At 39.9% G+C, this 17893-nt stretch overlaps 1 protein-coding gene across 4 annotated transcripts in view; it reads left to right on the forward strand.

Annotated features, from left to right (window-relative positions):
• Nucleotides 1-16932, forward strand: part of GALNT15 (polypeptide N-acetylgalactosaminyltransferase 15) — a 30207-nt gene extending 13275 nt beyond the window's left edge. For 2 of the 4 annotated variants that reach the window (XM_065051459.1, XM_065051460.1), the window contains exons 5-11: nt 3205-3372; nt 3962-4079; nt 4862-5056; nt 8696-8827; nt 9857-9958; nt 10805-10945; nt 11866-16932. In XM_065051459.1, the coding sequence (XP_064907531.1) occupies nt 3205-3372; nt 3962-4079; nt 4862-5056; nt 8696-8827; nt 9857-9958; nt 10805-10945; nt 11866-12012 (1003 nt within the window). In that variant the 3' untranslated portion in view covers nt 12013-16932. Of the gene's footprint in view, nt 1-3204; nt 3373-3961; nt 4080-4861; nt 5057-8695; nt 8828-9837; nt 9959-10804; nt 10946-11865 lie in introns of those variants that run through there. The other 2 variants (XR_010470102.1, XM_065051461.1) reach the window with 2 other exon arrangements.
• Nucleotides 16933-17893: the final 961 nt, after the last annotated feature.

Genomic DNA, 17893 nt, shown 5'->3' on the forward strand with positions numbered 1-17893 from the left:
TTTTCACACAAGATCAAGTTACTGGATTCCTCTATCTCAGATCATAAAGACACTCCCAATATTTAAAGTTTAAATAAGGTGTGTTTGTATTGGTTTCAGCAGAGCTACACCAGTTTGTTGCAGGTGAAAATCTACCATTACGCTTACAAACATACTCTTGAAAACTGTTAATCTCAGCATTCTGAAAGAGCTACTACAGCAATAGCTATAAAACACAGTTATCAGTTTGTATGATATAATCTTGTGGGAAAGGAGATTAGAGTTTATTTTGTTCTGGTTTATTGTTGAATTGAGCCAGGGTAGAATGTGACTTGGCCAGTGAGTTGTTTTCAGCTGTCTTAAGCACTGTAATTTTCCTTGTTGTAATTTGCAGATAGTTTGGATAATCGATTGGTCACCAAACTGTCAGAATCCATTACATCACTGCAGGTATTTTTCCTGAATGGCATTGAAGAATCAATGCCCAATAACAAGCCAAGCAAAAGCATGCACTAAAAATAAAGGATTATTTCTACAAGAACTACTGCTGTGGTGCTTACTCTTATGAGCAATTGCACTGAATCTAGAAGCACCATTGGAGTTTGGAGTTTTATAGTGGCAACAGATTTAAGGTGGATCCAATAAGAAGGACAGGTTTTAAATGGCTGAAATGATGTGAAGATGTAGGATAGTCTGAAATACCTGGTTCATCCCTATACAGGGTATATCTGACCATAACTGAGTACCCACATTATCTCTCTCTGAAATGTCTTGGATATGTACATGTGGTCCAGTCTCCATGTTCAAGCTTTTTTGAATGTTTTAGTCTACGTTGCCTCCTCTGGCTTTCTCTCAAATACATCCTCCTGGTATTTCCCTCTTAATTCTGAAATAGTAAAATGCACTTCCCTGGGGTCATTAGTTTCTCGGTCCTGTCTGGATAAGAACTAATAAACAAGTAGCAATAAATAGCATGCATTTCAGCAAGTAGCAACAAGTTGAGGTGGGAAGGACACAACTGCGACTACACTCCTAACCAGACAGCTGTCAGAGACTCGTACAATGGAGAATGCAGCAGGCTGTAGAAATTACAATTACAGTGTCTCTTCATTTTTTGAGGTTTAGTCGTATAAAATCCATTTAACTTGTTAGATGGATTTTTCTCAGCTCATCAAAGAAAACCACCTGCTCGTGTGAGTCCATCAGGACACTCCCTTTTAGTAACTTGCAGAAGCAGTTACTTTCTTTGTCATACTGTTAGTGAGCAAAGGTTAAATATAGCTTTCAGAAGAAATGCTCCTGCTGTCTTGAGTTTGAAGTGGCTGCTCCTGTCTTGGATGCAAAACTATATCACAGGGGTATCATCAAGAGAATCAGGGGAGCATATCAGCTTTATTATTTTTAGTATAATTCCTTTGTATTTCTTCTTGTGTCCTGTGAGAGAATGACAACAAATCACTGCCTTAATGTTTAAGCCTACAAATGTTGCAGGTGACCATGAAATTTTCTCATCTATTTATAAACCCAGTGCTTGCTTCTAAGAGTGCCTATTATTACATATTACAAAGGCTGGTTTTACACTTGAATGGAGAAATATAATCGCTTCTCTATTTTAAAACTTTCTGCTTTTAGCTCCTCACAGGGCAGTTTGCTCTTATTAGGAAACAAAGGAATAACTGAGTCATTTTAACGTTATCCTCTACGTAGTTCATCTTCATACAATTCACTGGTGATCAGTAGCGTCTATTTCTTCGTTGGCTTCTAAGATTCTGCACAGGAAATCACAACGGTGATAAAACAAAGTTTGGAGTTTCCTCCCACTCTGATACTGAAAATTACATTACTCTAGTGATTGTAAAGGCAGAAAAGATATCAGAAGGCTACATTAACATCACCCAGAGCTACCATCTTCTGGTTCTGCTCTCTGCCATGGAAAAGTACAAAGGACTCACTGTGATGCAGACTTCCGTGATGTCCTTTCTTCATTGACAATATTACGTTTTAAGTGTATTTCTCTCAAGAGTGGTCTCTGACCAACATATAATTTTTTAAAAGAGGAGATAAAACCTACTACTTTTTGCCCCATAATTGACCATTTCATTTCTCTCTCTCAATTTTAACATTATTTTCTAGGGAAAGAGATACTCCAGAATAATATCCTATATGGATACTGTTACTCTAGAACAAGAGTAATTTTTTCCTGTGTACTTGAATCTCTAGTAAATGTTACTGATTTTTCTCCAGAGGAACTTCTGTCTATAAGCAAGCCCTTACACTGAGACCAGAGGCTATTCTTTTTGCATAACAGAGAAGAAATGGATAATGTTGTTCTTCAACATGTTTGTTGTTTGTTTTTTTTTCCTGCAGTCCCTAATACCAGTGCATTTTTACTCTGAAAATTTTCAAACGTGATACGTCATTGACCTGGAAACAAGGAACGCTGATGGCTCTTCTGAACTACTAGTTAATTCCAAGATGAAGTACAAGCACGCTGTGAATTAACATGACATGTTTGCCATGGGGAAATGTCTAATACCTCTTCTCAGACTAGTCCAAATTTAAGTCAGGTTAGAAATGAATTGGAGGATTGCTGCTTCTGGTGCAGTGGCTCTATTCTGGCTCTTAAAAGTAGATTTCACAATGTGACAGTGCATTTGCACGAGCATTTTAAGCTGGTGATAATATACAAACAGAAATGGGTTTATGAACTCGATGATAAATGTTTTTGCAAAACAACCAGCAGAACAAAATAATGATAAGGGCACTCTTCATTGTCCTGAAGTGACAAACTAATGAAGGGTGTAGAACATCTACAGGAAAATCAAAGCATGATGAAGTATGTGAGGCCAAAATCATCTTTTGCTATAAACCTTACACCCATGCAGAGCCTTTAAGATCAGGGGTTGGGGCCCCTGTGTGAAATAGCTTTGTAAGGTTTCTGATGGTTAACTCAAAAGCAAAATAGCAAAATCCTGAATAGCTTTAAATGACAATGCAAGGTACAGGTTATCAATAAATTCTTCATCTTTCGATTCTTCACTGCAGGCTCAGTATTCCCATGCACTGAGCACCTGAGCTTCTATCAGCAGAGAAAATAAGGACACTCAACATCTAGAGAAGTGTTTGTGCTTGACACTATCAAAGAAGAGAACCACTGTTTTCTAACAGAGTAGTGAACTTAATTTGTTCTTTGGTTTTGAAAATAAATCATATTGTCTTTTTCAGAAACAGTGTCGTCTCCCCTGTCATAGATGTCATAGACTGGAAGACTTTTCAGTACTATCACTCTGTGGGCCTGCATCGAGGTGTTTTTGATTGGAAACTAGATTTTCATTGGGAACCAGTGCCAGAGCGTGAAGAGAAGGTACGACAGTCTCCCATCAGCCCTATCAGGTAACAGTCTATCAGACAATTTGCCTCTGCTCAGCTCAGCAGCAAAACTGTACAGTTTGGGTCATCTTCCAGCTAACAGAAAAGAGAGGTGGTTACTTGCAGATGCTTAGGTAACATTTTTTGAAGGGATAGGTTTTGGTTTACACTGCATTTATTTGGCCTTTAATAATCATTCTAACTAGATTGCAGTCATATTTCAACAGGATGAACATTTTCCACTTATTGACACTAGTATACAATCTGACCAGACAAGGTGTGGAGGTTTGTAAGGAAAGCAAAATATGGATCATACAGATGTTTTAATCATGACCTGTTTGTCTGTTGCTTTGGGTGTACATGTATGCAACATTTCCCATTGTTCTGAGCCTTATTTAATAATTCAGCTCTTGGCTCCATTTCCCAAGCAAATCCTAGAATTAGGTTCCAGTTTTTCTTTCTTTTGGTTAGATAATCAATTCATTCAAGTTTCTGTGGATTAGTATTCAACCGTTTTGTAACACTGTCTCTGTGGAAAAGTAGGATTTTCACTCTTCACAAAATTCCCTATCCAAAACTCAAGGTGTTCACTTCCAAACTGTTGTCTACACAGGAGTCCTGTGGTAGCTGGTGCAGTGGTGGCCATGGATCGACATTATTTCCAAAACACTGGAGCTTATGATTCTGATATGACCATGTGGGGAGCAGAAAATCTTGAGCTATCTATAAGGGTAAGAACCTTCATGAAAATCTCAAGCCGTGGTAACTATTGGGCTTTTAAGGAACCTGAATTTAAAGGCAAGAAGCAATTTATAAAAGCAGTTAAGTGTAGGACATATTTGGGTGTGGAGAATATCACTTTCCTTGCAGAAATCTATGCCCACGCTCCGTGATCTGTCAGGACTATACAAGAACATGCAGTTGCTGTCAAAAGTATTATGTGAGGAGAAGGCAGTTTCACTGGCTATCACTATCTGCCTGAGAACTGAGTCACTTTTTTTGTCACCTTCTGAAAGCTGCCTCTTCTTTTTCAGCAAGTAACATGCACCAAAGTGAACATAGCTTTATTTCTTTTGCCAACCTGTAGTTTTAATACCAAATTATTTATATTAGATTTTTGCATATATTTTTGCTGAATACAAAAAATAACATATTAAAAAGCAATGAAAATTGCAGGCACAAAGGATGTAGAGTCGTTAATGTCCCAGACGAAAGAAGGTGTGCTCCCAGGTCTCTTCACTACACTGCACTGTTTGTGCACAGAAAAACATAAAAGCATATAAATAGCCATACTAGGTCAAATCAAATATCTATCCTGCCCAGTATCTTCTCTGTGTCTCTGTATCTGTGGGGAAAACTGTATGAAGAAGCCCACAATAATGCTCTTACTGTTTCCAGCAACGTGCAGATAAGAATTTCCTGAGGCAGAATCTATAGTAAAGGACCTTCTCCTTTTTAGATAAAGGTAATCTAAATAAGGTAATCTCTTTTTGTGCCTTCACCTGTGTTTCAGACCTGGCTCTGTGGTGGCTCTGTAGAAATTATTCCATGCTCCCGAGTTGGGCATGTCTATCGAAATCACTTTCCCCGTGCTTTCTCCTATGAAGAGGCCATTGTGAGGAACAAAATCCGAATAGCAGAGACCTGGCTGGGCTCTTTTAAAGATAACTTCTACAAGCATGACACTGTGGCTTTCCTAATCAGCAAGGTAAAAACATCTATAGTGGTTTGTTTCTGAAGGAAGAAGTGTGTGTTGAGGTAGGTGAAGGGGGTGCAACAGCGGTGGGGGTGTCTGTATGCAGTCCAATATTCAAGACGCATGGTGCTGGGGATAGTTTTTTTATGAAACATGCCAGTGGAAGAGCTGTCAGATCAGAAAGGAGAGAAACCTGTGCCTAGGAGTTATGTTATGCTGAAGTTATCAAGTCTCTTAGAGCATGACCCTTTCTCCAAATGACTCCTTCTTCAGCTTGCCCAACAAGCTCTTATTTATTTTTGCACCGATAGTACACAGAGGGTTGCAGTGCATCTGAAGCAGAATCTAGTAGTACTAAAAGCTCTCCTAGAGGGTTCATTCTTCATTACCAAAGGTCTTCCTCATGTGATTCATGAGGATATTCAGGAATATTCACAGGCATGTGGCAAACTGTGGTGTTTCCCCTAGTGGAAGGGAACATATCTGAGAGGTCTAGTGACAAGGTGATTTTTTTCCTGAACTGATGGACATCCAGAAGCAACTGTCTGTTACTGGGAAAGTCAGATCTCAACATAACCACTATTTCCAAGTTACTTTTTCATTAGAAGCTTTGCACAGACTGCAGTCTTACCTCCAGGGATTTGGATTCCCAGCAGCCTGTACGCTAAGGCAGGCGTGCAGCCCAGCATGTGGGGTAGACCTGGCATGCGGCCACACCTGAACTGCCTGAGGGCTGCACACCCTCCAGCAGCTACAGAACAACCACACTTATTTTTAAGCCACTGTATAATCCATTGCAGATCAGGGTCAGTCAAGGGACTGTATATCCCATGTACTACAAACCAGTGGATGTTTGTTTATTGGGTGTCATGAAGCTGTGGTTAATGTTGTTAATATTAAGTTGCAAATAATGTAAAGTTGTTGATGTTGCTGCAGTTCTCAGGAATTCTCTGGCTCCAATAGCTTTTCTTATGGCAATATCCTCTCCTACAAGGCAGTGGACTAAGTTGTGAGCAGCTTTGAATGAAAATGTGGCAGTCATCTTGTTCATTTAATGTTGCCATACTTTTAAGGAGAAAAAGATTCATATTTATGCAGAGGATGGGTAGGTGCTGTGCAAAGTTTCCCAATCAGTTTTGTTCCTGAACTTCAGTCCTGCATGCCTCAGTCATTGCAGTGCCTACTCTTGTCTAAGAAAGCCAGATCCAGCAGTAGCTGCACCATCATGGAGAAATGAAATGGTCTGTGTGACATTGTGGCTTCTCTCCTGTCACTTAGTCTGACCTCCCTATGATCCACCACTGGATCTCTGTCTCTGGTCAGTCTGCTGTGCTAATCCTGGAGTCTGAGACTGTTGCATTTCTTTATTAATTCTATTTTCACATTTTTTAAAAAGTTTCTCCCTCCTTGTCTGTGTTGTAGATTTGAACTCCACTGGCCAGAAGTCTGTCAATTGACTGACAAGGATTACAGCCATGTAGTTGAAAGGAGGACACTAGGCCAAGTCTTTTAGGATGGCCTGTTAGGTCCTTTAATCATTTAATAATTTCCTGAAGGTCTTTCTTGTCAACTCAGAGGCAATATTCTGTACTAAAAACTACAGCCACCAATGATACGGTTTACTAGCTGTAAGCACCACGACCTTTTGCCTGGGAATTTATTCTAGCCAGAATACTTTTAGTACTTCTAGGTATGATGCTCCTTCAAATGATCAATTTTATGATCTCTGTGCTCAGCATACCATAACATAAAAAGCCCTTTTCTCCGTTCCTTTCTTTCACAGCCAATATTTTCAGTCTGTCAGTGCAGTGGGATGTTATTCAAAAGACACGAGCGAGCAATGACATTATTGCCGCTCAGCTGCAGATGGGCCCCGCGGGGATTTATTGCACTGAGAGGCTGAATGGAGCCACCTATTGGCCGCTGCAAAACCACCGACATCACCCGCTGCAGAAAATAACTAGTGACGCCCATGGAGGTTGCTTTAGAAGTCTCCTGGGTTTATGGTCTCAACTGCATCCCACATGGGATGCCCGTGGTGTGAGTGTTAATACAGATACATAAAGCTCTTCCCGTTTCAAACACCATCTCTTTTTCTCATTTTCTTATGTGGATTGTTTATTTCATTTACAAGCACAGTTTCCTTTCTGATTGGTTTACAGAGATAATAACTTTCTTTACATTATTTACACCATTTATTCAACATCAAATGCAGACTGTAACTAGTATGACAAAATGAGATTTACCGCCATCACTTTCTTCAGCCAAAGCAGAGTCTCATGAGAAACATCTTTTTCTAGAGAAAGCGTTTTACTCCTGTATTTCCCTTTTCCAAGAAAACCTCGTGGGGCCAGGTTTGCGTGGCACTGAATTGCTGAACTTTGCTGCTGTGCTTATTGAATCTAGGACTGATGCTAAACTGTGAGGTTCTCTTTCTTTTATTGTAACAGTTGAGCTCTGCCTGTGCAGCTCACAGGGGCTGGCATGAAGTGTCACAGGGCATAATTGATCCCTGCCTTGAGAAGCTGATAGCTCTCCCTTCATCTACAAGGCCCTTTATTTGTCAGTGTTCCCCAGGCATGTGGAAGGGTCTTTTTTTCTTTCTTATGGATGCAGAGAAATTACTAGACTGGGGAAAAGTTATTTATGGGCGATTCTTCGCTTATGTTACCAATTTTATTTTCTGACATCGGAATCCAGACCAGTTTCCTGGAATCCAAATCTGCATTTTAGAAATGTAGAAATGTGAAGGGGGAGATCTACTGCTGGCAAGAAAGAGGAGGGTGGTGAGGTGTTCTTAGTATCTGGGCACTGAGAAATTTAGGGAAGTGTTTTGTGTGGTTTTGAAACTAAAGGATTAAACACTTACCTGCTTAGAGGTTTTTAGAACCATCTGCAATACTAAATACCCTCAAATATTCTTCAGAGTGTCAGTCCTTTGCAGTGCAGATGCCCATAGCTGCACTGAGGGTTGAAGGTGCTTGTCTTTTCTCAGAACAGAGTTGCTACCAGGAGGTGTAGGAGTTAAAGTTGTGTGTATATAATTCCAGAAAACTTAAATCATAGGTAAAGTTTTATGCCTTTACAGCTGCAAAACACATTCACTTACTAGATTTAGTGACTGTCAGATAATCATGTAATAGATTATATTTTGGGATAAATTCTGTGATCACTTACATCCTCTGATTGTGGAGGACTGACAATAACGGGGTAATTTGGGCTCTTAAAGACCAGGAAATTGAATTTTAATCAGCACAGCAAATTCTAAACTGAATGACCATCTAATAGAATCCCACTGATTTCAGTGCAACAAGTATCAAACTTGGCCCTGACTTTTTCAATTAAAAAGATCACAAAGACTGACTTATCTTGAAGTATAATAATAATAATTTTTAGAATAAATACTTATTTTCACAGTGTATGATACTTGTGAAACATTTACTTCCATCACAATGCCAGATCAAATGCTGTTTTGGCGCAAAGTTGACGGAAGGCTATAGCTGATTCTTTTTCGTGTGCTCATGAGAGATACATATCAATATCTATGGAGGGTAGAAGAGGAAAATAATTTCTATGTAGTCATTTTCATTTTCAGCATCTCTAACACAAATATACTAGTAACCTTGTTGCCCCTGTGCTTTCTCCATGAAGGCAGAGAAGCCAGACTGCAGTGAGCGCCTTCAGCTACAGAAGAGACTGGGCTGTAGAAGTTTCCAATGGTTTATATCAAATGTGTACCCTGAACTCTCCCAACTTGAAGACACACCAAGATTCTCTGGCACGGTAAGACAAAACACACTATAAAGAATTAGTGGTTTTGCATCGTTCAAAGACCCTGATATCACTTCAAGTACCCAGTGAGCGTACAGTAAGAGGCTGTTTCTGCTTTCATAGAGTCATAGAATCATAGAATCATTTTGGTTGGAAAAGACCTTTAAGATCATTGAGTCTAGCCGTTAACCTAACACTGCCAAGTTTACCTCTAAGCCATGTTGCTAAGATCCTCATATCCGCGTCTTTTAAACACCTCCAGGGATGGTGACTCCACCACTTCCCTGGGCAGAGGAGACAAGCATCTGGTCCAAATTCTCACGTAAATGTTGAAAGCCAGACAGGAGCTGAACCTAGATTGTCTGACTCAGTTCAGTGTCACAGCTCAGAGAATCCTAACCTGCAGTTATCTGGGGCCAGTAGTAATCCTTTAGAATTGTGTTGCCTCATGCAGATGGCAGGAGCAACAGCCACTGAGATATCTCTGTGCTGACCCGTGTGCATGAAGAGAAAAAAACATTTCTTCAGTCCTGCACTTCCCCCAAGGGCAGAAGTGGAAGCAACAGCAGTTCCTTAGCAGAATGTACAGGAAGCAAAAGCTGGTAATCATAATTCATTAAGATATTAATTTATTCCAAGCAGCCTTACTGGAAGCTGTTTTCCCCCAACAAGGCAACAAGGTCCACTAACTGAGTCACACACTGATATCTGTAGTTAGATTTTACTGTGTCGTTTTACTAGTTTGTCTGTTCTTTGTTATCAGAGTTTGCTTGAGAAGAGCTTAAGAACTGATTGTGGGTCACAGGAATTATCACATGGTTCTTTTCTTCTGGAATATCTTTGTTTTTCTCTGACTATAGTGTCCAGTTGAAGTACAATTTCCATTAGCATAAAAATTTTAACGGGTTTCTTTTAACTATCATAGTTAAAACCAGAAGTGGGTATCTCTAACTTAAACAAAGCTCACTGGGTAACACTGGCTGAAGGATGTTTTATTTGTATCTGATTGTGCTTTATTTCAGTATAAACCTTTACTTACAGCTTTACAATACTGGTGTTGGCTTCTGTGCAGATTACAGACCTGCAAGCGCCGCTGCAGAAGGCTCTATTGAACTCTCCCCTTGCAGTGACAGCCTCACCCAGGTACTGTATACTTTTCATAGGCACTGTATCAGATCTAGGGAACCATCCAGAAGACAATGTCTCCCAACATGTAAACAGCTGGGTTGATATTAGTGGAAATACTGATGCGTTCAAAATTAGGCATGTGCTAAGGCAATGGTGCCTACTCTTCTGCAGCTGAGCATCCTTTGAAAAATGGCAGTGTTCCATGTGTCAGTGACTCCAGATACCCACACTTTGCTCCAGCAGACATAATTATTGGCCTATTTGTTAGTATATTTGTTAATGTCTGGAGAACATAAAGGAGTAAAAAGTATATAACAATTCTATAATAATGGGGATGGGTTTCCCCAGTAGTTACTAAAACCAAAGTTTAGTGCCTAAACAGCAGTCAAAGACAGGAGGGAAATGCTTGTAGACTCCCAAACTGGTAGCAGACTGGCAAGTTCATGCATTAAGAGAGGCCAAACCAATACAGGCTGACTGCAGATATTTAAGTCCCAGGCAAGTTTTGCTGCTCACTCTGAGCTCAGGATGAGCTGCAGGCACGTTTCTAACTGCAGTGTGTGCGGACACTGTCAGAAACACCCTTCTGTTCAAATATTTATTAAGCTAGAAAAATTTATTATAGGATGAGTTTACGTTATACATACTTACAGTCCGCAAAGCCTTTCCTTTGGTAAATAGTTAAGCCAGAATTAGCTAAAAGGGGGATTGCTTTGCAGGGTCAAGGCTGTTGGGTCTCCATCACTCCTGTTTGGGTTTCATCTTAACAAACATGTATAGGAAATTATTTTTGGAATTAGCATTTAAAAATGAATCCGGATGTCCCTTCATTCTTGTTCAAACAAACCCTCCCTTTTCCAGCACTTTGAATATAACAGCATGAAGGAAATCCGGCTTGGTTCTGCTCCGCTCTTTTGCTTTGATGTCAGACACGGGAAAGTTATCCCTCAAAACTGTACAAAGGAGACAGACGACAGCCAACAGCGCTGGGAGGTCCAGGAGGTCAGTAGTGACTCTGCCATGAGGGGAGGGCAGCTGACAGTGACTGTGGGTGATTGACAGGATTTGTGTGTGGAGAAGGGATGAGGTATTTGAAGGGCATTTTCACCCAGGGAATTTAGGATGCCTCTTGCCCATTTACACTGTTTATATGAAATAAATTTGATTTAAAAATACAAGTTACAGGAATCTTACCTAAATTCTTATGTCCTGGTTTTAACTGTTTGTCTTACTGGCCTTATAGGAATAGAATCAGAATCAGTGGTTGTGAAAATAAAAGCAGGGCAAATCCTTGCCCACTTCTGTTGAATAGAAGAAGGGTCTGGGGATCCTGAACCCTCCCAAATGAGAGACCCTTGGGAGAGAGGGAAACTTTACAATTCCTCCTGCATTCTAAGAGAAGAGCAAATTTCCTATTAGAGGAGTTCGTTATTATTCAGCGGACTTCACCCAGCAGAGCAGGAACTCCTCTACAAGAATGAAAAATGTCATGCTCTAGGACAGCCTGGGGAAACAGCAGTTCTTGTAGATGCTAGAATCCTCAGGTGCAGTTCCTACTCTGATTTGTTTTGATTCCTAAGGGAAACACTGGTCTTTTTGAAATTTTGTAGCCTGTAGCACTGTAGTTGATGCTGATGACAAGTGGTACCCATAGGAAATAAATAGTGGTGAAAAGGAGATCTAGTGGATTCTGCACCTACCACTCCTGTCAGCTTCAAAAGGAATTATGCATAGTCACCATGGCCTGGGCTCAGAGCTGAACCTAGTCATTATGTTTAGAGCAATACTTAAAAAATTTTGAACAACCAGTCATTACTGGTGACCTATTGTATGTAAAAAGTTTCAGAAACATGGCCTAACTATTACTGGAAATCCCTTAATTTTAATTTGTTCTTTCTCTCCCTTCTTTTCTCATCTTGTAGAATGGAATGATTGTCCATGTCCTTTCTGGCAAATGCATAGAGGCATCGAAGAGTGATGATGAGAAGGACTTGTTTTTATGTGTATGTAATAAGAATGCAAATCAGGTGTGGCAATTTGAACATTCCCATGTGCTACGTCAGAGATGACCCACAGGTCTCTGTGGAGGTCAAGTCTCCAAAATTTAACATTACTTCTGTTTGGGATTTAAGATACATTTCCTGCATGGACATGAAAGATCTGTGTTTGCTGTAGCATGCAGGCAACTTAGGAAGGTCACTCCTTTGAAAGCGTGGCTCATATAGTTGCCACCAGTTCCTGGCTTTATTCAGCTCTAGCTAAAAATTCTATTTATTCTGTGAAGCAGGGAATAAAGATACTGTGAGCATCTATAGATTCTCAACTCTGCTATTGCAGGAGACAGTTGTTTGCCCTTTGAAGAAAACATGGAAAATTGTTTGGCAGACAGCTTGTCTTTAGCATATTCTGTGACTTCTGGGCATACAGGAAAACGAATATTTGTGAAACTTTTGAAAATGCAAGAGGAAGAAAGCCAGATCAGGATTAGCATTGAGCCTTGTTTTACAGTGCATTTGAGTCACATAAAACAAAGTAGGTTTTTTATGCAAAAAAGTTATAGATATGTAATGTGTAATAGCTAAATTTTTTTTCCAACTAGCCTGAGCCAGATTTCTACCCTTTATGAGTTTGCACAGGGCATAAATTAGCACTTAATTAGGCACTAACTGCTCTAATTGACTTGGAATACCAACAGTCCTCGGGGTCTGGCGCAGCCTACCTTAAATCCTTCGTTCACAGTCTAATTTGGATCAGAAAATGAGACTGAATTATTAACAACTTTGTTTAAGCTGTAATGAAATTTAAGAACAACTCTTCAGGAAACTTTTGTGGAGTATGAAAGATTGAATTAGATGAGAGGGAAGAATAACAGAAAGAGTCAGTGGCACCCATTTGCTCTGATAAAGCTATGGGATGAGTTAGTTATTATTCCAGTGACAAAAGTGCTGTCTGAAAAGAGCAAACTAAGGCAAATGTCAGGTTGCAACAGTGGCTACCTAGAAAGAAAATACTGATGCCCGCTTCCACTTCCTTGCTGCCTACTGTGCTGAGTGAGTCTTTCACACTGTCAGATTTAACCAATATCATCTAGATTCTTGCTCCAAGCTGATCCTTGAAAGACAGTAACATAAAAGCTTCTTCTGCAGAGCCTGCGTGCCCACTGACCTCCTGCCTTTCACAGAAGTGAAGGAGAGTTCCTGCAAGGTAATGAGGATGGTCTCATACCATATGCACCAGCAAAGCAAACTTCTATCTATATTTTGTTAGGGCACTTTCAATTTTGGAGTTAAAACCAATAATGATGGTACTTTGCAGGAGCCTTCTAAGAAAGAACAAAGATTTGGGAGTCTTCCCACATCAGCACCACACCTGATTATACTATGAATCAGTCATAATCATATGTATTTATTAAAGCAGAAGGGTGTCATTAATGAAATTTAATTTAGTTTTGAGATTTTCAAAAGACAGAAAATCGCTTTCTTCTGTAAAATGTACAGCACATTATTTGAACTTTAAACGAAGGAAGGAATAACAGGATATTCTGATCAGAGCCTTCCAGTTACTTGCTCTTGGTAAATCATAGTTGTTCCAAGCATATGAAATTGGTTAAAACAGAGGATGCAAACAGCACTCTGCGTTGTGTTGGCCAAAGCATCTCCCAATGAGGTCTCTGTTTGCTTTGAGTGCTACAGATACCACACCATGTTCAGGCCTCACTCCAGTCACCATAATTACCATTTACTCTTTCTTTGATAGCATCGGAATCTAATACCATTTGCTGCTGTGTCATTTAAAATTTCCTGTGACATTCTTGAAAAAGCTTCAACTTTCAGCTGAAAGGATAGTAGCAACTTCTTCCAGAACACCAAGTGATCCCTGACCATTGCCCAAATCTAGGGTGAGAAAAGAGAATTTCTAAAATTGCGTACAAGCTGAGTGAAATGCTGTTTTAATGACATGTAATTCCTTTATTTTAAACTATAAATATGCCAGATTTTTTAAATTATGTATTATTTATTATATTTTGGACTCTACACTGGGAATATCATTCCTTCAGCATTTAGCTTAATGTTAAAAAATGTGTATACAAATATGATAATTGATCACAAGTGGGAGTTCTCACAAAGATGAAAATATTTTTGTTTCGGAAAGAAAAAATTCAGGATAAAACTGAAGAGATGTGGATGTCCTCATCCTATACTGCTTTTTAACATACTGAAAAAACCCTAGAAAACAAGGTTTGCTGTAGATATATGTACAATAGAAAAATATGTTACGTAAAACCTCTTCCAAAAATAAAATGAAAATACATGGTTCAGTACCATTAAAAAAATCGTTATTATACTTCTTGCTTTTAGTAACAGTATAAATCCGTTTGGTTTTCAAGGGAGCTAAACTCAAGAGCACAGGCCAGAAGGGAACTGCAATGTGGGCCAGAAGGTCTCCATCTGGGGACAGCCAGGGGACACACATTGTGGGCTGTACCATGGAGCACGCTTCCCTCTGATATAAACATATCCTGTTGTTACAGACACACACATAAAGCAAAAACAAACACACAAACAAAAAATCCATCCCCTGTTTTCCCTAGCTTCCTTCCAATATGCCTTTTAAATGGAAGGGTTGGTTGTACCAATGCTGTTTCCTCATTGTGGTCATTTCCACTTTGGCCCTGTGGTTGGATCCATGAACTAGACCCTTCTCGTTGTATGAGGGGGCCAAGAAAGGGTCTCTGCTCATGGTGGTAGTGTGTAGCAGACAGCGATGCTTTCAGCATCACAAAATGTGGAATTACTACTTTTAGCTCTGTATTTAGACAGGGAGAACATTTCCTTTTCCTCTAATTCCCATTGAGAGGAGAGAAACATTAAGAACAAAATGTTTCAGGCAAGAACGGAGTAGCATTTTTGACTTCAGTAGCATTTTAACCGAAGTAGAGCCTTGGGCAAGAGCAGAGGAATTCCGACATAACACAAGTAAACATCTTACAGTCTAACTCCACTTGTTTCTTTGACTTTGGCAGCCCAGGCATGATGACTGCTTTGAGTCAAACCCACCCATGAAGCTGAGCTACAAGGTCAAATTCAAGAACAGGTCACCTTTCAGTTGACAACGCTTACTAAGTAGCCTGGTTTATTCCTTTTCCAGCTAAATAGAAATGGAACAACATAAAGGCTTGAAGTATTAATTGACTTCTAAACCTAGATGCAGTTGATGCAGTCGGTATGGGTTGCAGTTTGGCGTTGGTCCTGTTGGGTGAGGTGTCACCAGTAACACAGAGAAACAGAATGGTGGCATTTTTCTTCCAGTGGTAACCTGAAGTTTGAACAGGGGAGAGGTTCGAGCAACCTTTATGCTAAATCCTGTAGCAGAGAAATGTTCAGGGCATGTCTCAGTCCATATCCTCCCTTGGACATGCTGATTGAGCTACAATACTCCCTGCTGACTAAAATGCAATAGCTTCGATTACAGATTTCCCCAGGAAGGAATGGGGCTATGCTGAGGAAACCAGAAGAACAGTAGCAGCTCAGATTTTCCTAACAGCTGGAAGGTGACGTGTGGGTGGGAGCTTTCTGTTTCTGCCTTTGTATCTCATTTTATCTCCGGCAGTTTTATTCAAAAACATATTGGAAGGGATTAGAAAAGGAGTGTTTTGCAAAAAATGATGACTTCTTGGCTCGGTTTTTTAAGCTACACAAACTGCACCACTTCTGCCCTAAATAAAGTATATCAGTGCACAGAGAAATGTTGTATTTTTATTCCTCTTCATTGCAATGTGTTTGGCTAATGCCTGTTTTTCCTTATGCTACACAACAGCTGGTCTGCAAACAACCCTGTCGAAAGCCTCCGGTGGCAATACCTTTATTTAACTGTCACTTAATGATCTTACAGAAATGTACAGGAGGACTGTGACTCCGCTAACGTCATAGAGGGGCTTTGATTTCATAGTCATTTGCCATAATTTCTATCAGTGTCAGTGGAAAGGTCTGAACAGAGGCTACAGAAGCAGAATCCCTGGAAAGCATGACCTCTGGCACACTCCTCAGACAGCTCACGGCTGTTTCTTCACCAGGTGGCTTGGAAGGATGTACTAGAAAAACCATCTGGCTACATGACTTGGGATGGCACGAATAGCATTTTTGCTGTCTTTCTAGTTGCAAATGGTGAGTTTTTGGTGAAATAGCTTCCCACTTGGGGATTATTATATATTAGACACATGTGATGGGCTTCACCCCATGGCTGCAGCCTCCTAAACAGTAGTCATAACTAAGCTGATTGTCCAGGCTTCTTCTACTGGTCAGCAGAAAACACATCCAGAGGTAACAAGATGGGTGAATCACTATCTAGAGGTGCTTGCTTTCTCTGCTGGTTAGACAGGGAGTCTTAAGGATTAATTTAGATGGCTTCTAAACTGGAGTTAGTTGGAAGGAACATCATCCAAAGGGTACACAGGCTGAAATCCCTTCCAGGAGCCCACCCCCAGCGCCCAGCTCTTCAGAGCTTATATCCAGCAGCACACTGTTTTTCCAGATGGCTTCTTTGTTCACAACCTGAGAGACCTCACCGTGTAGGATGCTCTATTACAGCAGATTCAAATCCTAATGAAGTTAAGAATTTAAATTTTCAGAAAAGTCTCTCTAAGATTTTGAAGATTTTAAAATTAATGATACTTTTTTGTCATTCTGCTGAGTAGGCTAGAAAGCTACAGCAGAATTTCGATGAAACAGAACAGATACAGGTGTCAGGATTGTTGGCAAGGTGGTTCTTCTCAGCTTGAACCTAAGTTACATACAGACCAGCCTGAAGGCTGAATACATTATTCAGTTTCTGCATAGCTACAGAATGACCTCCCTTAAAGTCCATGACTTTCAGTAAAACTATCATGAAGTTTATTTACAGTGGTGATTTTGTGTTACAAATTGAGAAGAGGGTGAAAGCTATATTTTAAAATGTGCACTGTATAAAACTAATATATTTTTAAATAATCTGTAGTATTTTAATGGAATTATTCAAAAGGTGACTACCACAAATCTCCATTCTTTGCCATGTATTTATTAGTCTCTCAGTCATACAGACTGACAAAAAATTATCTAATAATGTCACTTATATATATAAATGAGCTTTAAGAGATTACATCCTTTGGTATTATGTTTTTGACAGTATTTTTTCTAAAATTCTAACTTAATATCCTATTAGGTGAAAACTGGGGTTGTTTTTACAGTCTTTTTCATCATCTAATGTGACATTTACATGAAAAATTTAATTGTATATATGAAAGAAAATCAACTGGTACTTTGATGCATCAGTTCATCTCTCAAGATTTAGAACATCAGATATTTATATCTGAGTACAAGCCATTGGGAGGCTGCTTCAAACACAGTGTATTCTGTCAATCCCTCTTTATACACATGGTTTGGGATTACTGAACAAACCAAAAGTGGTAAAAAGCTGTAGCCAAACCAAAAATGTTTAAAGCAAAACGGTTCTATAGAGAAGTTCATTGCATTAGTGTCTTCTTTTTCTTTCCCTTTTATTAGCACACACTCCCTGCTTAGAAATCAAGAGCCATGCAGTGAACCAAGAGCTTCATAATCAGAATACTTCAGGTGGGCACATACATAAAACCCACCATGTCAAATGAAAATAAGCCTCGCAGTAAAATCCTCTTTGGCCAAGTCTATCTAAAACACTGGCTTTTTGTCTTCTTATCTGGTTTGCGTATTTGTCATGCTCATCGAAAACTCATCATCTGTGCTGCCAAGAGCTGCTTTCACTTAAAAATCAGCCAACAAATTGCACAGCCTGGGAGACTGCTCTGTCTGACGGAGCAGCAAGTGCTTCCCAAGTTCGTGCACTTCAGCCGATGGATCACCCGCTGCCGCAGGCAGCCCGAACGGCAGCAAGAGCCGCTGCTTCTCCGGGGCTCTTTGCCCTCGAGTCCTTTATTTC

This window comes from Columba livia, chromosome 2, assembly GCF_036013475.1.
Source record: "Columba livia isolate bColLiv1 breed racing homer chromosome 2, bColLiv1.pat.W.v2, whole genome shotgun sequence".
Lineage (NCBI taxonomy): Eukaryota > Metazoa > Chordata > Aves > Columbiformes > Columbidae > Columba > Columba livia.